Raw genomic sequence first — 24,363 nt, forward strand, 5'->3', positions numbered from 1 at the left:
GTAAATTTTAAAAATTAAAGAATTTGACCTTATGGAAAATTTCTATTTTATGAAAATAACCATAAAGAAAGCTGGAAATAAGCAACATGCTAGGAAAATTATTTGTAATATGTAAAAAGTATAAGTGATATTAATAACCATAATATATATAACAAATATATCAGAAAATATCCATAAGAAAATTAAGCCTATGAAGAAGTAATTCCTAGAGAATAAAAAGCCAAAAACATTTGAAAAGATGTTCAACATCAAATTACAGGTAATTTTTCAACTTTCTAATACTGATCAGAAAGATTGTGAATACCTAGAGGGGCATTAAAATGAAGGTCCCTAGACTGCTGCTGGGAATATAAACAACCTATCTGGAAATCTGACTGACCACACCCCCCCAAAAAGAAAAAAAAAAAAAAAAAAAAAAAAACAAACAAAATCCAAACTTTGGCTTATCAATTCTATGTCTAGGAAATTATCTAGCAAAAATTAACAGATTAATCATACTGTGATTCAGTCATACAATGGAATGCTGCTATTTCTGTTTAAGGAGTGACAGTGAGAGAGAGAGAGAGAGAGAGTGTGTGTGTGTGTGTGTGTGTGTGTGTGTGTGTGTGTGAGAGAGAGAGAGAGAGAGAGAGAGAGAGAGAGAGAGAGAGACAGAGTGTGTGTGTGTGTGTATGAAATAAAAAAAATACATAAATAAAAAGCTTGTTCTAAGCCCAAATGATAGACTTTAGTTCTGAATTCATCATTTTCTTGTGAGATGTTAAAAAAGTTACATTATCTAAACCTCACATTCCTGACCTGTACAATAAAATACCTAGAACTCACGTGGTCAGTTTGACACCATCAGGTACTGTTGTACAGATTAAACAAACTCAGCACAGGGTTCAGAACAGAGTAAGGATACAACACATGGGAATTATTAGCATCATCATTGCAGTGCTCAGTGGGCTGCCCTGCAGGCAGATGTGGTGGTAGAGGTCCAAAGATGCCTAAGTAGCCCTCTGCCCACGTGAACTGGCCAGGTGCCAGCTTGCAGCAGCAGGCAGCAGGTGGGTGCTGGGTTTGGCCTGCAGTCTAGCTCTCGGGCTGCCCAAGATCAGCAAACCCTAGGACCTTGTGGGGCTCCTTCCTGGGTGGTTGGGTGCAGGACACGCCTGCAAAGAAAGGCAAGGAGGCATGACAGCACCCCCAGCTGTCAGTCTGCCATCCTAGTCAGCCATTGGTCCACCTGTCAGCCTGTGCTCGGCAGCCATTGGCTTAACCCATAGCCCGCAAATTTTAACTGTTCAGTGATTGGTCAGATCATACTTAGCCCAGGAAATTCAACTATTTAAGCGAAGCTCCCCCGCCATTTTCTCTCCAGTGCTTTCTCTATCTTCAGGGCAGACACTCTTCGTCTGCTGAATAAAATCTCTCGTGTGAGTTCTGGTCCAGAGTGATTTGTCTGGGCGCCTTTTCACTTTTCAATCATCATCATTGTCATCATGAAGGGTTAACAGCAGGGAGAAACAAGAGACAGAATTTGTTCCTCATGTCTCCATTCATCTTAGGTTGTTGTTGCTGTAACAGAACACCTGAGGCCATGAAATTTATAGAAGATAGAAACTTATTTTTAACAGTTCTGGAAGCTAGATGTCCAAAATTGATGGACTTGATTCATGTCTTGTGTCAGCCTTCTTGCTCCATCATCCCATGGTGAAAAGCAGAAGGGCAAGAGAGTAAGACTAAGGGTACCAAAATCCATCCTTTCATCAGGACCCCACTGCTGAAACAACCCATCCATAAGACAATGGCATTAATTCACTGCTCTCATAATAACATTTGAAAGGTACCACCTCTCATCACTGCTGCATTAGGAATTAAGTTTCTAATACATGAATTGTGGAAAACACACTTGAACAATAACATCACTTTAAATATACTTCACAATGCGTATTATATTAGAAGGATGAAAACTAGTAGACACTTACACAAGGCTCCGAAGAGTACACTGTGGGTGTTTCAAGGCATCACTTACAAGCTTTACTCCATTGTCTCCCAAAACATTGTCAGCCAAGCATAAATGTGTCAGTCTCTTATTGCTGATGAGAGCCAAAGAAAGGTCTTCACAACCAGCTTCTGTGAGGCCACAGCTTTCCAAGCTGAAAGAGAAGCAGATGGGAAAGGATCCTTCAATTCCAAGAGTCCATGTCCCTCTTCTCCTTTACAAGGAAATTAGCAGGTGCGTATAAAGTTGATTACTTACTACAGAATTAACCTCAACAAATCTACTTAAATTGTGAATGCCATTGTAGCTGTGTACAGGATAGAGTGAAAGAAAGGAAGAGAAGTGTAGAAAAGGAATGAAAATAAACCTGATCAGAAAGAAAAGCGCCTAAAAGTCATGTAAAAGAGGGAGGGAGGGCTGGTGACATAGCTCAGTGGTACATCACATGCTTTGCATGTGCAAGGTCATGGATTCAATTCCCAGATGCACAGAAAAAGGCAAGTAGAGACACAGGAGGTGTATCCAGAATTCATCCAGGGTTGACAAAAGAGTCAGTTAATATTAAGACTCATGCTTTTCCCTACTTAAATCATAATGAAATTCTAAAGACTGACTCACGACAGTTTCTCTAGGCAGCACTTTGGATGTCTTAAAGCCTCACATAACAACTTCACTCCATCATCCAACAGATTATTGGTGGACAGATTCAGAAATACCAAGCTCTGGCTTTTGATGAGAGCCTTAGATATATTTAGACAGCAAACTGCAGTTAGGTCACAGGATTCCAACCTGGAAAACAAAACCGAAAAATAGAAATGACACATCCTAGAGAAGAATCACAACTACCGCTCACACTCAGCCAGAGAATTGTCAGTTTTGGGGGACCTTGAGTGAAAATTCAGCTTCCCTTCATAGGATAAGTTTTTTATCTAAAGCATAAGACTGTGACAGAGTTGAGGAGGCAAGAAAGCTCTCTCGGCCCCAATTCCCCATGAAAATATGTATGAAAGCATTTTTAAATACTTTTAATGGTATTATATATTTTTTAAATCTCAGAGGAATTTCCCTAACTATAACTGTGAAGAGGAAGGATGAAAGGATGACTGTCCCCTCCCACATTCCAACTTGTGGAACAAAGAGGTGGATAGAAGTCAGGGGCCATCTCCCATGGGCTTGCTTGTTCATGGCAGTCAACCCATGGTTGCTGAGGAACTTAGTCCTTAAAAGTGAAACCAAGAAGTAAATCAAATAAAATTCTTTCTAAAAGTAAAAGAGGAAATGAAGTAGAAAAAGTACATGTAGAGTCTTTCTAAATAATCTTAAGAGATTTCTATTTGAAAATAATTTATGCTCCATACACTGGGAGCCATACCACCTATTCATGAGAAGAGTCAGGCAGCAGCAAGGTTCTGGGCAGCTGGAGCTGCTCTGGGTGTTCCCTTTTATAAAGGGCTTATCAACCTGAGGCACTCAGGAGTAAGGTCTCTCCATCAAAACAGGGTAAACAGAGGCAGGAACAGAAAAAGCTCCCTCCCCAGTCCAGAATTAGAATCGTGGGTGACCTAGAATATGATCTAAGGCTGAAAATCTCAATTTTCCCTGGGGAAAAAAAAAGTGCTCTGGGTTGAATTATGTCCCTCCAAAAGTCATATGTTGAAATTCTAACTCCTAATATGGCAGTATTTGGACACAGGGCTTTTAAGGAAGTAATTAAGGTTAAATGAAGTCAGAAGGGTGGTGCCCTAATGCAATAGTACTGCATACTTATAAGAAGGGGAAGGGATACAAAGAGTGGGCAAGTAGACACAGAAAGACCATGCAGGGACACAGCAAGAAGATGAAAGGTGAGAGACCGCACCAGAAATCAACCCTGCCTGCTCTTGATCTTCCAGGCTCCAAACATTGAGAAATAAGTTTAAGACACTCAGTCCATAGTAGTTTGGTATGGCAGCCTGAGCAGACTACATGGAGAGGACACTATTAGCAGCTATACAGGTGATGGGGGAAAAGGGGGGACTCTCTTCATTCTGTTTGTACAGAACTCTTCTAGACAGAAGATTCAGTATTACGAGGACCTGTGAATAAGAAATTAAAGTCTTATAGAAAGATATTACACTAAGGGGCAAGTGTATGAAAAACTGAGAACTAGAAAACATGAGAAAAATGTGTGGAAAGATTTGCTTTACATTTCAAATGTATAGGAAGATATAGACTATGAAACAAGCACATCACAAGAGGGAGACGAGATTGAGAGAGAAAGGGAGCAGGTTTAAGATGAAAGAATGCAACAAAAATTAAAAAGAAAACTGGAATCTGAGTTTGAAGTAAAAAATAAATTTAAATTAATGAAAATAAGTTTGAAAAACTCCAAGAAAAAAAAAAGGGAGAAAAAAAATTAAACTGACTAAAAATTATACAGGAAAAACATCTATATCCAATGACCATTAAGGTGATTTTGAAAAACAGCATGAAAGAGAGAGGAATAGAACTGAGGCCATTTTAAAAATTCGATTTAAAGAAATTCTGAGTAAAAAATGAGAAAGATTGCCCCATACCAAAAGTTATTTCATGCAAAATAAATTTTAAAAATCCTAACATCATCAATGACATACAAAATACTACAATCTGTAGAGGTGGGGAGAGAGACAAGGGATTTGAGAGTCAGGCTATTCTTATACTACTCTTTAGAACACTAAATGCTAGAAACTAACATAGCAAAGTGAAAGGGTGAAGACCAAGGACTCAGGTAAGCTGTCATACATCTATGAAGGCAATTGAAAGACAGTCAAAAACTGTACCATTCATGTACATTTCAAGAAATCATTCGTTTACAATCACACCAAGAATGTAATTAATCAAAATTAAGCTTTTATACAATGGAAAAGGTATTTTTAGAAAACAATATAACCTGGTAATATACGTCGACAAAAATTATATATGTAGAAATTAATTCTAAATAATTATATTTGTGTTGTCACGAAAAAATTCAGAAAAGTATTCAAAGTGTCCAAAAGTATAAAATATGTACCCTCTAATCCCAAATTAAATTAATATACTGGGAACTGTATGATAGACGTATGCTAAATGTATACTTTATATAAAAGCATTTTAATGTCAACATCCTTTTGAATTGGCTAATTCAGGCCTTTTGGGGGAATCTAAAGAGTAATAATAATCGCCAATTAAATTAAAAAGCAGCATTTGCAAATTTCTGGACACACCTGTATACAAAACAAAAATGAAGTAAAATATTTCATTTAGGAAGGAAAAAATAGAAAACTAGAAATAACATTTGAAAATGTTTTTAACCATAAATATTAAACGCTCAACTATAATACATACATTTTAAATGCTTGGTTAAATCATTTCCACATTAGAAGTTTGAGTTTCTTAAGATTTCTATTTTTCTTAGTGCTAACTAATGGAATTTCACCTATGGAAACTCCTAACTCCTGATGAATGAAATCTCAGCTTCATAAAATGTTCTTTTGCAGCTGCAAAGAAAAGCAGGTAGTTTATAAATCAGAAATATTTTATAAGAATGAATGTTTTGCAGGGCACCATGGCACAGACCTATAATCCCAGTGGCTCGGGAGGCTGAGGCAGGAGGATCATGAGTTCAAAGCCAGCCTCAGCAAAAATAAAGTGCTACGCAACTCAGTGAGACCCTGTCTCCAAAAAATAGGACTGGGGTTGTGGCTCAGTGGTCAAGTGTCCCTGAGTTCAATCCCCTTACCTGTCCTCCCAAGAAAAAACGAATGTTTTACAATAACAGAGGTACTCAATTACCTGGGACTTTAGAAATCATTGCTATGTCTTGTGAAAACAACCCTTAACTACTAAATTTTTATTGTCATGTGAAATAGTATTTCTGAATTCCTAAATTTTTAAAATATTGAAAAGATTTTTTTCAAATGCAACAAAGGTCACTGGAACTCTCACATGCATTAAAAAAAAAAAAAAACAAAACAAAACAAACAAAAAAAAAACCCTGTGCTATGATTTGAATAAGGTTTGTCCTCTAAAACTGACGTTAGAGCTTAGTCCCCTTTGGGATCTTAGGAGAAGAGAAACTTAATCTCACTGTGTTTAGCAATGGGACCTTTAGGGAGTGATGAGGAAAGTCATCAGGGTGGATGAATACAAGTGATTGAATACTGGGGCTTTAAAAGAAAACTAAGAGATCAGAGGACACATGCATCCCTGCCTCTTGCCACGTGATATCTTATACCACCTCAGCAAGGCCTTTAGCATATTCAATCTCTTGACCTTGCACCTCCAGAACCATGAGCTGAAATAAACCTCTTCAAAATACCAGTCTGTGGTATTGTCTTGTACCAACAGAAATTAGACTGAGACACTGTGTCCTGTTTTTTCTAGAGTTAGGAGGATTGTCTCATTTATATTAAGACAAAACATCAATCACAGGCCATCTATCAAAAGAGAAACAGTTGAGGGATTATAGTTCCAAACTGACACCTAAACATAAACCAACAAAACAGAGGAGATAGCTTATCTTATTCCTTACTTTAGTTCCTTCTGGGGAACTTACCCAACTATTTTTTAATAGTAGCATTAAACTAAGGCTCATGACTAGAAATTCCTAAAGTCCCTTAAAAATAAGCAAATTATAATTTACTTTTTGTTGGCCTTACTGATTGTTGTCTATAACTCTGACCAGATGTCACTGGATATAAGTCCACAAGGTGGCTCTACATACAGTTGACTCAGAGAAAGGGACCCATGTTCTACTTGGAGTAAGCTCTTGGTGTGAGAGTTGGTCAAGGCAGAATGTTATCAGATGCAAGATGTTGGGGCTTTCTTTACGAGTTAAGCCCCAGTGGAATAAGTTATCTTGTGCTGTTAGCAGACTAAGATCAGAGAACTGCCATCATTTGAGAGAGCTGCTATTCCTCAGTCATGAGGAACAGCTGAAGATGAGCACTGCAGAAACTCAGAAGAGCTGTGTGAACATATTTTTCTCTTCTGAAAATATCTGCTGTGTATTTTCCAGGTTGCTCAAGAATTTTCCAATTATTTTTGTTTGATTGTGAGGTTACTTTTATGACATCATTAGAAATTCAGGGATGACAGGAGAGTTGTTGCTGAAGCAACATGGCTGCAGAAGCTGTCTTTCTCGGAGAATCATTATGAATGTACTGCAGGTGACCAGGAATTACGCTCCCAAGAGAAGGCATCTTTGGGTTAACAGGATAGGCCTCATGGGCCTACTCTCCATCAAGGTGAATTATTTAATTTTCTGTAATTTGAAATTTAAAAGATGACTCTACGCCTTCTGATCTTACCACAGTGAGAAATAAAAATGAAAACATGGTGTTTCAGATCACATAAGGTCATATACTATATTTCTTTAACAGTCCAAATTAAATTTCTTAAATCTCTTATGCTTTCCTTATAAGACATAATAACTTACATTAACATTTTAAAGCATGTATATGGGAATATAACTAAAGTGAGTTAAATTACCAGCATATTTATAAACTATAATCAGTCAATATTGCAAGTTATATACTAACTAGGTCAAATTTTGTGGTATCATTGTTTTGATATAATCTGGGTTCTCAAAAGTGGTTATATTATCCTTAATATTAAGTATAGTAAACTTTTTATCAATTTTGGAACACTGGAGTTTAATATTTTAAAAATAAGTTAGCAATTTATATGTATAAAAGTATTGTAGAGGGCTGGGGATATAGCTCAGTGGGTTGAGTGCTTGCCTTGAAAGCACAATGCCCTGGGTTCAAATCCCCAGGACCGCAAAAAAAAAAAAAAAGTGTTGTAGAAAAATTTACTTTCTTACCACACATATTGTCATCCATTTGTTTTTCATACTATTCAAATCAAACTAGCAAAAAAAAAAATACATTTCCTTTTATTCCGTATTATTTCTGTTTAAAAAGTTAGGATTTAAAACTTTAAATGATGCTTGATTTAAGCCTAGTTGATGTAATTATGAAACTGTATATAAACACTAATCAAGGTCACCAAGTTAATGAATACAAGAAACAGTTTAGTTTTCCACTCTGTACTTGCTGAATAATCTGCCTGGGTGGTGGAACTTCTGATTCCAAAGTGTGTACCCTCACTTCTCCAAAGTCTGTTCATATGTATGATGACTCATTATGTGCTTCATGATTGTAAATAATCATAATAAACCAGAAGGGCTCTTCACTCCTATAGAAGCAAAAATTTCTATTGATCCATATGGTTTTTACCTGTTATCCAATATTTTACTTTAGTTATTGCAGCATTGCTGTGGATATTTGCTTTTCTCGGGAATATTTCTCTTACTCAATTATTCTGAATGCTATTCTTATGGAATATTAGTCTTCTAATTAGAGATCTTTGAAGATGTGTTTTGCCTTTAAACCATCTGACACTCATCGGTGGCTATCTGATGGAACCAACAACTACTCCCTCACATTGCTTGTGATTCCTAGTCTGAGAAGGGATTCTGGACACGATGAGGAATTACTGGCATGACCCTGATGTATTTAGTTTTCATTTTCCCTCTATTTTTTCCAGCGTATTTTAAATAGCTAGCCTATTATTGCACCCACAATGTGGAAAAAAGTTATCAAGACATGGAGAACAGATCTTTTCCCCCTTCCTTAAAACTTTATATAGTAAAACATTTCTATGAAAATTAGTGATTATGTGCACCTTTTCAATATGTTCAGGTGCAAGGGCTGAAATAAATCCCTCAGCAATTTGAAGTTTTCTAAAATATTTCTTTTTTTTTTTTTTTTTTTTTGTGGTGCTGGGGATCGAACCCAGGGCCCTGTGCTTGCAAGGCAAGCATTTTACCAACTGAGCTATCTCCCCTAAAATATTTATTTCTTAATATGCAAAGTTCTGACAATAATTGGGGATCATATTCTGCCTGGCATACTGACAAAAGACCCACTAACTTATTAACACTTTTACTGCCCATACTATCTAGAATTGGGGAGAATAAATCATAAAAACACAATTCTGAAGAGTTAAGTTCAGTATGATCTATGCAAAAACCAGAGTAATGAGGACATTCATACTGCCACTAGCTCTTAACATGAGATCTAAAGGAAACAGAAAACTGGAACTTTTCCTACATGAAATGTTAAGAGGAGGCCTGGGAGACCACTGATTACTCTCCAGTGACCACCCACAATGCAAAAATATCCAGTCCTTCCACAATGTAATGTTAGGTTATTGCAAAGCTCTGATGACTTTTGCCAAAGTATCTAATCACTGGTACAAGAAGCTCCAACAGTTAACCCAGACAGATGATTTTCCACCTGAAAGCCTGCTAACTGGGTCTACATCAAGGTTACAAAAGTTAATGTCAGCAGAAGACATTATTCAAACCTCAAGTGAAAGTGCTCTTATCACATCTTGCTGATCTGTTAGCCGCTAAGATTTTTTTTGTCTTAGATCCACAGCTCCCACTGTAAGAAAATACCCTTTCTATCACTTAACAGGTTTTATGCTACTAATACATTTTAGTTTGAGAAATGGTGTAGTTTTAGACATGGGAACCAGTGACACAATTCTTACCTGGATTACAGACTAGTAGTACAGGTTACAGAAACTATTCATAATGTCCTAAAACTACTTCACGGTTGTTAAAACCTTTACTCGAACCTGCCTGCTGACAACTGCATTCAATCCTTGTTTAAGAATTATCTAACAGCTCCCCAGACATGCTATAGGTTAATCTCATCTTGTAGAAACCAGTAAGACTTTTGAAAAAATTCCCATTGGTCACAGAATCCAAGACTTGGTTCAAATTTTAATTCTCTCTCCTACACCTTTCTTCCCATAAAGGGGGCATAACTGGCCCTTCATGCATCAAAGTTCAGTCAGCCAACTGAACTGGGTATACGGATTACATCTAAGACAAAACCTACCATAATGATATTTGTTTTGTCAAAAACTGATTTAACTTTCATTGGAAAATAATATATTTCTTAAAATCTGTCACATAATGTGGAGAACAAGTATGATCGCTAATCTTCTCACATTCATAGAGAAAGAAAAATTACTAGAGGGCTGTCACTAAGATTAATTGCTGATAAGCAAGCACCTTGACAGCTGCCACATTGTTCTCAGTCCCCGGGCTTGTTACTGAATTGCAGTTACAAACCAAAGGGAATTCACAATTAAAACTCAAGTAAAACTGAACCTGCCCCAGCACTGCACTCTGTTATCATTAATACAATATTTGGCTGTTTGGACAGATCAAAGTCTCCATCATAATATAAAAATTCAAGACTTACCTCAAATTCTGTAGTTTACACTCTGGCTGTTTCAAGGCTTCACACAATGACTTCACTCCATTATCCCCTACGTCACTCCCTTTCAGGTCAAGATGCATCAGATTCTGGTTGTGGGTCAAAAAACTAGATATACCCTGACAACCATCAGGGAAAGTGACAAATCGCAACCTTCAGAAGAAAAATATGCAGAAGGGATTACAAAATCATCTCTATCCCTGGTTACAACACCTCTCTCTATTCACATCCAACTCTTAGATATTACATGAGTATTCTCTTATCTTTCTTCCATCTTTTATCTGACTGAGTTTCTCATATTTCAGGTCAGGTTATTAATTTGAATTTCAGAGTACTGTTTGGAAAAGCAACTAAGTTACAGCTTTGATTTCTATATATATCCTGACACCCTCAACCTTTTTTGACCTTCAAGGAAAAGGAGATAACATCAGGAAAAACAGAGAGGACCTTCTGAACACTTCATCTCAGGAATAACTACCAAAATCACCAGAACTCTTCCAAATAATGCAACTATAACATGAATTCACAATATTGAAATCTTTAATCAAAATGAGTGCATAGTTAATATCAACTATTTGGGGCACATCATTAGCAAAACACATAGTTGCAAAATATGCTCTCTAATCTTACAGACTATTGTAGGTGTACAGAGGCAATCGGAGGCAAAATATAAAGTTAAATTTTCCAATATTCCTTCCTACTTTCCATCTCCTAACTCAGTCAATATATCTGAGTCTTCTATAGTGCCTTTTCTGGCCCCAAATTCCCAGTCTATTCACACTTAACTGTTTGAAACCTCCCCTTGTAATACCACCTCCCCTCCCCTCTGATCACTACCCTCTTTCTCCATTATCTCTGCCCCCAGGCAATCATCCACAAGAAAATAAAGATTTTAACGACTTGTCACACTAACCATCCTCATATAGTAAAAGTGCCTAAAGCATTCTGTAAATATAAATTGGAAGCAGTCTCACTTATTGAAGCAAAGGACCTACCACTAAGGTGACAAAAAACAGAATAGTCACCAGTGTCATCCTCTCTGACACCCTTGCATTCTAGAAGAGGAAGTCATTTAACCAACAAGGCAATGGTTTTAAGATTTGGACTGGTGACATTCAGTGAAGGGACAATGTTGGCCAGAGTTTTAGGAACGAATGAATAAGAAGGACTGCCAGAAACCCCTTAATCATAGCATATATCCTTGTGCCTCACCTCATCAATCTGCAAGACCAATCAACTCTAGTTACTTGAAATCTATTACCAGAACTCACTAAAAACAGAGTGTCTGAGGAAGATGTTTAGTGGGAAGTTTCTCTCCCCTTGAGACAGCATTCAGTGTTGATGGAAACAAGGATCCATCATTTGTTCAGCATTCAATACATACTTCTAAGCACCCAATGGACCTTGGCCATATGACAGATGTTAAAACACAGAGGGAATTAAAATCAGTTCCAAGATCTAATAGTGTGCAAGGGCGATGCAAACAAGCACATTTAAAAAAAATGTGAGCATGAGAGCCAAATTAACAAAATTTAGAAGACTGAACAGCAAATGTTGGCAAACATAGGGTGTTAGAACTTTCATACATTGCTGTTGGGACTATAAAATGGCACAATCACTTTGGAGAACTGTTTGTCTTCTTAAGACATACATCTATCAATTAGCAATTCCATTCCCAGGTATTCACCAAGGATGAAAACTTATATCACAAAGAAAGACTTTTATGAATATTCAAAACAGTCTTACTAAAAACAACTAAAAAAATGAGGAAAATCTCAGGGTTCCATTAACAAGGGAATGAATAAACTAATTGTAGGATAGTCATACAATGAAAAGCTAATCAGCAATAAAAAAAAGACTAAAATATGCAAAGACTTTTTTTTTAAATATTTGTTAAGCAAAAGAGGATGGACACGATAAACATTGTATTCGTCAAACTCAAGAATTTACAAGAAAAGACAAAGCTAGCCTGTGGTGGCAAGTATTAGAAAATTATTGCCTTTTTGTTTTTTGGTGTTGGGGACAATTGGCTGTACTTGTCATTAAATTTGACATATTTGATATCTGGGCATTTTATTTAAATTATTCAATATAAAATTATTTCAGAAGAAAAAACAATAAATTCTAGAGCATGTCTTTGAAAGTGCTTTGTTGACCTGCCTAGAATGTCTACCTCTATTCTTTACCTAGAAAAGTCCTAATCAAGCCTCAAAAACCCATGTGGACAATTACCATACCCTGTGAAATCTTCCCAAGAACAAGTTAGTTATGCTTCCATATCCTCAGAAGTTTTTGCTGTTCCTGTTCATAAGAATATTTTGCACAAAGGATTTTAAAGTACCATGATGATGGATACATTTTGAGCAGTGTATCATTAGCCAACTTGTTTTGCAAACATCAGTGACAGGACTCACACAAACTGAAATAGCTATGAGGTCACTAGGAGACAGAATCTTATGGGACAACCACCATCTGTCATTAACAAAAATGTTATGTGTTGAATGACTATTTACTATGGTTTCCCCTAATAAGTTAAGAGTGGAAGATAGAAGAAAGATCAGTAACTCCATTAAATCTTCTTATGCCAGACTTACAGTAGTTTTTGTAGTTTACAGTTTGGGTGCCTTAGTTCTTCATAAAAAATCTCCATTGCTAATTCATCAAGGTTGCTATGACACAGTTCCAGTTCTCTCAAGTCGTCATTTATGTGAAACACAGAACAGAGATTTTTCCAGCAATGAATAATACGTTCATTGTCCCTCTGCCTATATGTGATTGGAAAGAAGAAAAAGATGAGTGTATTTCAGCCCAGTCAACTCTTAGAAGATGATATCAGAGTAAAAGAAAATGTGCTTTGGAAACTGGAAGAGCATTCAGTGTGGCTTTGCTGTGGGCACAGTCCACCAGTAAGTCTCTGACTTTACTTGGCATCTTTCTTTCTAGAGGCTTTTTTTTTTTTTTTTTTTTTTTTTGCTTAATAGTTCCCCCATCCTCTATCCACTGTCTGAACACACAAAATTACAACTGGAGAGATTTCTCTTTGGAGGGAGAGACCTGGGAGGAATAAGAGATCAAATATCTGAAGAGCCAATGTCAAGAAGACAAAAAGTATATGACCACAAAGAGTAAGATTAGGATTACTGGGTAGACATTTAGTGTGATGAGTTATAGATTAAGGACTACAGGCTTTCAGCCCTATAATACTTTATGCAAGCCATATCAATTCTATGAGCTCCAAGATTTCTTCATTTATAAAATGGGTATGTCTTCTCTAAGGTTGTGAAGACTCAATAGTCAAGTTTAGTGGGAACACAGAAGCACTTTACATACATTAAAATGCTGAATGAGTTAATTATTGGGTATATTACCACTAGACTCTACAGATGAATAAAGGGCGATAAAGGAATAAAACAAGTAGCCTGGTGACTATAATAAGCATAAGCTCTAGAACACAGAACAACTCAGTTCTTCCTCTCACTAAACTGGAAAATTGACTAACCATGTGACCTTCAGCTTCTTCATCTTGGCAAATAAAGATGAAAGTCTCTTAGGATAATAGCAAAAGTTCAGCAAAGCAACCTATAGAAAATGTTCAGCAAGTGTCTCAGGTTTTAAGCGCCTCAGGTTTTAAGCACTTCCTAACAATTGTTAGCTATCATTTATATTAAAATATTTAACAAGCTATATATAAAATACTTAATATAAATATTTGTTGCTTTGTTCATGATGGTTACTAAATAAATTGGTCCTCATGCCTTAATTAAATTAGAATGAATGATACCACAGAGTAATGGTCTATCACTTGAGGTCAAATTTGTGAAAAGATAATAAGTCATTCAACCATTTCCTATGTACAAATGGTACAGACAAAATGCTGAACAAGTTTACAATATAGTTATCTTGTAGGATAGACTGAGGTCACCTATGATACCTTTTAAAACAGTTCTCAGATATTTTTTAAAAAGTTTTAGCAACAAGGCCAACCCTAGCATTAGACAACTCTACGACATAAGTGAGGAAAGCTGGCACGAGGCCTGACAATCTAGTTTCTGGGCTCCTTCCTAAAATTTAGTGTTAGGTATGAAAGACAGCCTCAGGCCTGGGTTCGATCACATCTTTTTGAAATAGAACAATGAAGTCAGAGTTAAGAAAAGTGACTGAAGAAAATTACTTGAACTCCTTAAGTAATTACTTGAAAATTACTTGAAGATCAGAGCATTCCAGTCCTCAATTTCTATTCCCACAGTTAGGAAAAAAATGAAATATATGTTCTTAAAAGAGAGGAGTGCTTCTGTAATTGTGTAGAAATCCAATGGAACAACTGGGGAAAAGCTGGAAAAATCAAGGACTCAGATGTGTGACCTCAGTCAAGTTACATGCCTTCATGGTGCCTCTTTCTTTTATTTTTCTTAAGTAAAATGGAAGACAGAATCTACTTCATGGGATTGCTGGAAAACTAAATGAGTCAAAGATCTTAGAAGACTGTCAGGTATGCAGTAAGCCCTCAGCAAATGTTAGATGGGAAGGTGAGAAAAGTCAACTTGAAGGGAATAGAGTCAAAAAATATACAAAAAATGCTTAAGATGAACTATTCTTTTAAAAAACATTTATTCAGCTCCTATTTCTTACTAACTTCTGATAGTCTCTACATAGGCATTAAAGGGCTGAGACCTTTCATAAAACATGCATACACACACAAAAGGTCCACCTTTATCTAGGCAGCGGGAAGTTGAGCTGGGTCAGTAGAGTACAGGGTAACACAGTATCAGCTTCAGCAAGAAGTTTCTCACCCCTTATTCTTCTGGAAGGGATTATTTTTAAAAATGAAATATACTTCCTACAGTGGTTGCAAGTTTGCATTACACCACATCCTTCCTTCAGAACTGAAGCATTCATGCCCCTGAGCTACTTGAAATGGTGACTGCTGACAGTTGTCATCCCTGTCCCTCTCCTAGAATTGACTTCAAACCAGAAAGCCAGCTCAAGTAAGTTTTTGCTTATTCTTTACCAGCAGTCATGACTGGTCAATAAGGGGTTTAAATGCCTGGTCTCCTTGCCACAAAGTGGAACAGCTCTATAAGCTTATCCCAGTTGGTTAAATTCCTCTTCTCTCTCACAAAATCTACTTCCTTCATTCCCTGACAGGGCACTTACCAAGTGTCAGCTGCAGGGCTCGAGTTTAACATCTTTTCAAATATCTCAGTCACAGACAGTTTCATGGTCTGCAAACATTGGCAATGCTGAAGGCAGAATGAAGACACAAGCAAATGGAATTCTTTACAAATATTAATCTGAACCTTTGGAAAATAGCTCATTGCCTGGATTACAAATGCTTCATCTTGAGTCTCATAAAGACAGAAAAACAAGTCCAGAAGTGCCACCTGTGATGGAGAAGAGTCACTTTTTCCGAATGCTTCCATCCACTGAAGTAACTCTGATTTTAGCTCCAGGGATATATTGCAATTAAAAGTTTCCTCCAATTTTTTTACTCGATCTTCATTCAAAAGGCCAAACAAAAAACATTTCATCTGCATCAAATGGGGGTCTTGACAACTTCTGCTTTCAAGTAACAGCTTCAAGTCTTCAAAAGACTGGATGGAATGGTCTCTGGAGTCCCAATCGCCTTTTAACATATAGAACATAGCGGCAAAAAACTCCTGAATTTGTAGGTTGGTGAACACATAGCAATTATCATACTCTGTGCCCTTTTGAAGAATATTCAGGTCCAGAAAAATTGAGAGGTCAGATCTGGTTAATCCATGTTTCCTAAGATTGTCTTTGTAAAGCACATGTGTCATGGTCCATATACCTTTGGCAGCCAAGTGGCACAAGCTCCTCAGCTGAGCTTCATTGGGCAGACTAGGAGAGTGTCCATCTACTGGTTTGAATAAGTTGGAGATATAGCACATAAACAGAGCCGTGGTTGTCTGGCAGATGACCATGACATCACTGCCCCTCACCATCTGCTGCTTTAAACAAGTACAGATGACCCAGCAGAGTAGAGGAACTTGGCACATGCTAAAAAGCATCCCATTGCCTCTTAATGAACTGAATGCTTTCATGGCCCATGTCTCATCTTCAAAAAACTGGTAAATATACTCCCTTCTTGCATCCTCAGACATTCCAAGTAGCTCTGCATAATGTGGGCTCTTCAACAAATACTCCAGTCTCTTAGAAGCTGTGAATCTTGTTGTCACCAACAAAAATGACTCGGAGAGCATCACTTTCCTCAGCAAACTACTCATGAGGAAGGACACTGGGTGTACCTGGCTCCAGTCTTTACAAAGTGCAAACTGAGGTTCCTCAAAGGCAAAGTTCAGTTCGTCAAAACTATCGACAATAAAAAGAAGATTACTTGGCTGGGACAGGATCCTTTCAATGGGGATTTCGGTGCTAGGCCAATCCTCTGATATCAACTGAGCAAAGCTTCTCTCTTTCAGTTGGCTAATTTCTCTCCCATTGAGATAAAAAACATAGGCAAACCTCTGCTGATAGAGATTGCCCTCTGCCCAGTCTAACATTGCCTTTCTCATCAATGTTGTTTTCCCAACTCTAGCAGCTCCCTGGAGCACTACTGTCTGGGGCAGATCACCAGTTTTGACATCCACATCAAACAGATGTTCCAATAAGTTTCGCTCTTCCTGAATAATTCCATGATGGAAATCTGCAGGTTCTCCCAGCAAGGAGTTTCTATCCAAAATAACGGAAAATTTTTCCTTTATTTGAATTTTGTATTCTGTTCCATCACCTATGACAGAATAGAGCAGGGAAAACAACAACAAAAAGACACACATGATCAAAACAAATTTCATTAGTTGCAATGAAATTTAGATTAAGAATACTGAAGTCGGAGCTAGGAATAAAAATAATATAGGCTGAAATCAAAGATGGCTTCAATTTTAAATGGACGGAAATAAAAAAAAAATTCTGTAGGCTTAAAGCCTGCATTAGAAGCTGTTAAACTGTGATGGAACATCAACATTAGATTTACTCTAGAATATCTTCTCTTCTTTGTACTTTTCCACAACAGAGGAAAAAAATGATATATGTGGTAAACAATCATCATCCAGATAAAAAGTAATAGAGGCAACAATAATAGAAACCAGGGAGAACATCAAGACAAACTTGAATCTATATATTAAAATAATACACTTTATACAGTGTTCATTTCTATTAATGCTGAAGCAAAGCCTGAATATTTTGAAGAAAAGAATTCCTAGTGTCCAAGTGGAATGCAAACATTATCTCATCTTTACCTAGATTCCTCATTCCTCCTTTAGATCTCCATTCAAATGATACTGTCTTGGAAAGGCCTTCTTTGAATCCAGTGCTAGAATAGGTCTCCCTTTCATATATTCTCAAACCTCAGTGTATTTTCCATTCACGATACTTATAACAAGCTTTAATTATTTACTTTTAAAGAAACCATGCACCTGGGTAGAGACTGTATCACTAGTTTGTCATCACATGCTCAGAATGAACATCTCCTTGCACACAAGAAGTGTCAGAAAAGAATGCAATCATATGATTGAATACTATTCAACTTTTGAATAAAATACAAACATATGCAAAAATACAAATATGCAGAAGGTCTATTATATAGCTAAAAAGAAATTAAGTTTCAGGGCAATCTGCATAATATGATCCTACCCTGGAAATAGTGGACAAACTTTACATACCTCAAAACCTACACCACATGCATCAAAATGTTAATACTGGTTAATCCCTTTTTTTTTTTTTTAAAAAAGGTAAAGGTATTCATTTTTATTATTTTAAAATGACTTAGCAGATAACACTTTGATATAATAATCATGACAATATTTTCAATTAGGTTACTTATTTATATTATGTATGCATAATATATGCTTAAGTGAAATTAATGGCAGCAATGATAGACATAAGTTATTATATTTGTACTACCCATGAAAAAGTATATTGTTATTTGAAACTGGACTTGGAGTAGTTATACATTTCTGATTCTAAGATATATTATAAATAGCAGGTTTGGAATAGGAAAAAAAAGAATGAGAAACTCACTTTTTAAATAATATCTGAATCCTTTAAAAAATATATTTGTTTCACTTATGGAAAGTTGAAAAGCAAAGATAGAAATAAGAAAACACCTGATATCCAAATATTTTGAAAAACAAAAATAGTGATTGGTGAGGTAGGTTGGAGGAGGACCTATTTACCAAAAGCTATTTACCAAAAACCCTATCATGAAACTACAATAATTCAGTGTGGCATTGTTGTACACAAAGAGGAAAATAAATTATTGCTGTTCTTCATATCTTCTATTTTGTACTACAGCATTTTCCAAAGTGTCTACAAGAAGTATTTTTAACTTTTATCACAAATTGTCAAAGAATAAGATGGAGAAAATCAGCTATATTTATATAAACATTTGTACCAGGGAAATACGCAGTAAGTTTGAAATAAAACTTAATAACCATTAGTTTTTCTTATACTACAAGAATGGCAAGTTATTTTTAAGGTCAATTAATAAGCAAACTGTATTCATTGGTGCTTGAAATTAAGTAGATTCTCAATTATTTATTGAAGGAAATAATGTGGCCATTTAGAAAACAGCATAGCTGGGTTAAAAATAAAGTTTCCTCACCTGGCCAGTTTTCTTCCTACTGTAATTCCATTTACATAAGCTACAACTCAACTAAGTAGAATTCAAAACAAATGAGGGAAGTAGAAATGATGATGAACCAGAACGGAGACGATCTGGTTCCAGAAATTATAATTAACATGGATAAGCGGTCACCTGGAACTCAATTACAACACCACCTCTGAAGGAAGGTAATAGATGTGATAAGCCGTATGGCCTCTGCCAGCTCAAGAAATTTTTAATCCATAAAACACAAACGCGAATGTACCTCATTCATCAGACTGTCAGCTTTTAACTGGGCATTTCCAAATACTGCTCTCTTGAGGCCCTGCATTAATATGGCCCAGATTCTGACTTTGGCCAGAGAGGCAATGTTGTCAATTCTTTCTGAATGATATTCAGGGAACAGGTTGGGTATTAGAAGATATTAACAAAGGTGAACAAATTTCCTCTGGGAGATAAGCCCCCATGATACTTCAAAAGCTCAAATGCTAACAAAAAGCCTATCTACTCACCCAGCACCACCTCCTGAACTGGTGCCTCTCCAGCCTCAGCATTCTCTGGTCCCATGGTCTGGGCTGTCCCTGCAACAAGTTCCAACAGGATCATGATATTTTCCAAAATCAAAGTGTTTTGGTGATAGACAGAACACAGGATCCAGCATTCTACTCAGTGCACCAATTCTATGACTGACTACCTGGGTTAAAGGAAACTAAAGCCAACAGAGCCCCAAACCCCACCACCTCAGCCAAGGGAGGAAACGATGTGGTGCAAACAAAACTTGCCATTTTCCCTACCCTGTAGGTCTAGGGCAAATGGTGTAGTATAAGTCTCAGTTTCCTTGCCTATGTTGATCTTAGAGCAAGAGCAAGATGCACAAAAGGTATAATGTATATACACATGTAGCTATAAAGCCTTATACATGAGCAATGGATTTTAAATATCTACAATACTGGGACTGCTAGAAATACTTGCTTTGTTTTGTCCTTTAATAATTTTTAGCCCATTATTCATATTTCAGCAAATATGTTAAAGCATATTTGAGATTTCTCAAAATTTAACCTATGACTTTATTTGTAGTTTAGGCAAAGGACATTGGATAATTCCCATCAGTCAATTCCTTTAATCATTTCAATAGGTACAAAGTGGATAAATCACCACTGTAAAGAAGCCAAGCTGAGTAACATTACTCAAAATCCTCCTGCTTCTTCAGTGTTGCTCAAATGATCTAATAAGCTCCCCACGTACAAGACCACCACTGAGCTTGTGTCCCTTAGAATGGTGTAATCCCTAAGTCCCTCTTAAAGAATTATCCCAAAGAGCTTCAGGAAACACTTCCTTCTCCCTCCCCCCAGGGGCTGGGGAGATAGCTCAGCTGGTAGAGTGCTCAAGTGCAAGGCCCTGAGTTCGATCCCCAGTACCAAAAAAAAAAAAAAAAAAAAAAAAACCCAAACCTCCCTCCCCCCAGGTTTGTCCCCAGTATCACTCACAGTTGATCTCTGCTTTTGCTCTCTTACACAGATCCTTCAGGTTCATCTTGGCAAAGATTTTGAGAGTCACATTCCACGCCCGCTCTCCTGGGTAGTATTTGTTCATCAGGTTAGCCAGTTCCTCCCGCTTGGCCTTCTTCACAGCAGTCCAGGGTATCAGACAGGGCTCTGGTTCCATGGTCTCCTTTAGGAGCAACTTGAATTTATTTAATTCCTCTTTGTTTAGTTCCTCCAAATACAATAGGAGCCCAAAATCAGAAAAGAAGGAAAATGATGATGATGATGAATCTGCCATCTTGACCATGGATCAGGATTCAGGCTGCAGTGGTGGGGGGAAAAAAAAAAAAAAAGGAATAAATGGTACCTATGTAAAAGTATGATCTGAGAAAACCAAATATTGTAGAAATGTAGACTAATTCAATGAACATTCACTGAAGTCCACCATATTAGGTTTAGTACTGATCTAGCATTTTCTTATATGTTTCTTGGCATAAAACAGTCCTTCAATATAGACCACTGTATTGCATTACTTTTTTCCACCCTCCCAGAATTTGGTCCTAGCCCCACCATTTATGAACTGTAAGATAAAGTCAGTTCATCCTCTATCAGCCTAGTTTTATACTTCTCCAAAGAGATGATATGACAGGAATGTAGTAAGAATCAAAGGAGGTAAAGTTCATGTACCACCTGGCATTGATCAGGCTCCTACTGAGTATGCGTTACTTTCCTGATTTTTTCTCTTCCCCACAGACACCTAACACATACCTCACCCTATAGAACATTGTTACTGCATCCTTGCCAACATATTATTAGTCTTGAAACATGTGCAATTGGAACATGCCACAATTTCCTCATCTTATGCCATTTCTGGTCACAAATTCATTGACAGGCTCTAAAGGTCTTCTGTTTGCTCACAAACTCCTTTCATACCCACTCCCAACATCAGTTATTCTGGGTGAAGCTCACTGTTAAAAACTCATCTAATATAGAATTCTTTCATATCCTTAACATCACTCCCATGACCTTTTTGCATGCCGCATTTTACTCTCATGCTGTCTTCAGTAGCTACTACTAAAATTTTTAAGTTGCAAATTCCCATAACTCACTTTCTACTAATAGCTTCTAGTTAATTAAGTGATTGGCTTCAAGCCCCGAGTCCTATGACAGTTTTCCAAACACCATCACATTCTAGTCTTTTGAGCCTGCATTTCATTTTCAAACACTTTATTCAGTATTTTTTAACTCAGCATGGGCATTCCAGTTAGCCACTTAAAGAACACACTCCCTAGCACCTTCAAAGTCCTAACCTCCTCTTCAGTGATTTGCCTGAAAAGACAGAGCTAGAAAGTGGGGCAGTTAGAATTCAGTTTAGATCTCTCAATTCCCCTGCCCTTTGCATAGTCTTTCATATTGCCTCTCCATATTTTTGTTAATGGTATTGGAAAAGACAGGTGATGAAAAAAAAAAAAACATACAAAAGGGACAGTTTAATCACTTAAATGGAAAATAATGTGTCCTACAGTTATTGGTGAACTATCAGATTTAGGTCTGTATTTTGACTACACTGCAGAAATATTCTAGATTACAAATAAATCTCACAAAAATAGGTCATAGGTTCCTTCTTTTTGAAAAGTCACTGTATTGATGGAAACTTTAAGGAACACAAACTTCTCCATGACATACAGAATATGGCAGACGAGGGAAACTAAGGCATAGAACACACCCTTAATTTCCTAAAAAAAAAATTCAGATATCGCTGTTATTATTCTTTTCTGTAACAAAGGGGGCTCTACCCCCCCTTTCCACAGCTCATCCTTCCACCTGTGATCTGAATCTCATCAGCATTAACAACTGTCCCTAAAGTGATCCACTAGTGATCTCAGCACTTATCTTCTCCCTTCTATCTTCAACTTCTCCCTGTCTTCTAAGTCTTTCCTGTCTTCCAAGGCTTTTCCAAATATAATTTAGTCTTTTACAGATGTTCTCTTCATGCCACATACCCTTCATCTTTATAATCAAACTTCTTCAGCATCTTTTCTACCCATTACACCTTCTCAATCCACTTCCATCTAACTGCCTCCTCCACACTTACACTGAGATAGCTCAGACCAATTACCACCCCGTTGCAAAAGCCAACAGACATTTGGGGATTTGTTTTTCATATCTGTAAGCATGAATGGAAAGAAGACCTACATCATAAGGATTAAAGAAGTCAATATACACCCTTGATTTACAAGTCATTCATAATAGTGCATTTTAACAACATGTTATGTCTTTAAAATGTGTTCTCTTTAGATGTACATGACAGTAGGGTGTATTTTGACGTATTATATATACATGGAGAACACCTTATATCTTGATATTTTCTGACTCTCAATCCCATACTTCATTTGTATTCCTTCGAGACAAGCTGTATACAAATTGGAGTCCTATTAGATTTCTACTACATTATATCTGCAATTCTGATTAGAATACAATATACTCTGATCTCCTCAAAAGATTTATGTTGTTCTTGAAGGAATTTTTTGTTTTGAGTGCTTCTTTTATTTACATTTTTAGGAGGAGGAAAACAGACAATTTGATGACACTTCTTTTATATGATGGCATTAATTTGTCCCAAAATGTTCAGAACCCATATGGGCAACCAGGGTATAAGAGAATCTCAGTTTACAAATAAATGACATGAACTTTTACCACCTATAATGATTAAAATATTTGTTTAAAATAAGTTATTCCTTCAGCTCATGTTCATAAAGACTACATTTCTTGAGAACTTCTGCTCTTTATGAAAAGATTCTCTAGTCTTTAAAATACTCCCTAAAGTTTGGTTTTTCTTACATTTTACAGAGACTTGGAAATTAGGTCACAGAATTGACAAATAGCCTATCTAACTACAAATCTTACATTTTCCCCTGTGTAGTGCTGCCTTTTAACTTCATTTTTCTAGGCACTGGGAATTCACTTACATGAAATCTGTGCAGCCATGCTTTGTGATACTAGATCCTGTGCTGAATACCTGGCTAGAAAGAGGAAGACCTCTATATATACAATGGTTGTCAGCTGAGCTACCACAGTCTTAGGAAAACACAAAGGAAGGAGGGTTCTTTATGGTAGAGAGTAGAGATAAGAAGTTCTTGGGGAAATGTCATCTACCCTAGAGAACAGCATACTCTTGTTTATTTTCCCCCTATACTCCTGTCCGACTTCCTTTCTTGGTTGGTCTCCTGGAATCTGCAATAGCAGTTTCTCAATCTCAGCATTACTAGCATTTTTAGCTAGGTAATTTTCTGCTGTATGTTTATTATATAATGCTTGGTAGCATTCCTGGTATCTACCTACTTAAAGCCATTAAAACTCTTGATCTTCTGCAGCTGACAAAGTGCCTCTAGATATTGCCAAATGTTTCCAGGGCAGCGGATTGCCCCAGTTGAAACCACTTTCCAAAAAGCCTTAACTCATTGCTGAGTGTACCCCTCCTCCAGGAGGTAGAGCTCCACCCCCTCCCATCACATTGCATTAACCCTTCTGATTAGTGATTTGCTTCCAAAGTGTAGAATAAGGGAGTAGAGCAACTTTATAGAGAGAAATATGACAAACATTGCCTCAGTCCCATGATCAAGGTTAATATCAGTCCCAAGTGTGTACCACTGCTATGTGATGAGAATGACACATCATGGTTATTCCTCCCTCAGACCTATAATCCCAGCCTAACCAAGAGTAAAATATTAGACAATCCCAAATGGAGGGACGTGCTACAAACTATCTGTACTTCTCAAATTGCTGAGGTCATCAGAGACAAGGAAAGACTAAGAAACCCTCACAGACAAGAGACTAAAGAGAAGATGACTAAATATCTTATGTGTGTCTTGAACACAGGATCCAGGAATTAAAAAAAAAAAAAAACACTTGTGGAAGTCAAGTTAAGTGCAAATGAATTATCAATTACTGTCCTATTTGTGACAAAAAGGTATTCGA

At 36.9% G+C, this 24,363-nt stretch overlaps 1 protein-coding gene across 1 annotated transcript in view; it reads right to left on the reverse strand.

Moving 5' to 3' along the window:
• Positions 1-20,683, reverse strand: part of Nlrp14 (NLR family pyrin domain containing 14) — a 29,330-nt gene extending 8,647 nt beyond the window's left edge. The window contains exons 1-7 of the mRNA XM_047517934.1: positions 20,389-20,683; positions 19,414-19,482; positions 15,436-17,029; positions 12,876-13,040; positions 10,267-10,434; positions 2,606-2,776; positions 1,971-2,141 (exon numbers count right to left, since the gene is read on the reverse strand). Coding sequence (XP_047373890.1) covers positions 1,971-2,141; positions 2,606-2,776; positions 10,267-10,434; positions 12,876-13,040; positions 15,436-17,029; positions 19,414-19,482; positions 20,389-20,683 — 2,633 coding nt within the window. The remainder of the gene's footprint in view (positions 1-1,970; positions 2,142-2,605; positions 2,777-10,266; positions 10,435-12,875; positions 13,041-15,435; positions 17,030-19,413; positions 19,483-20,388) is intronic.
• Positions 20,684-24,363: the final 3,680 nt, after the last annotated feature.

Source organism: Sciurus carolinensis, chromosome 11 (genome assembly GCF_902686445.1).
Source record: "Sciurus carolinensis chromosome 11, mSciCar1.2, whole genome shotgun sequence".
Classification (NCBI taxonomy): domain Eukaryota; kingdom Metazoa; phylum Chordata; class Mammalia; order Rodentia; family Sciuridae; genus Sciurus; species Sciurus carolinensis.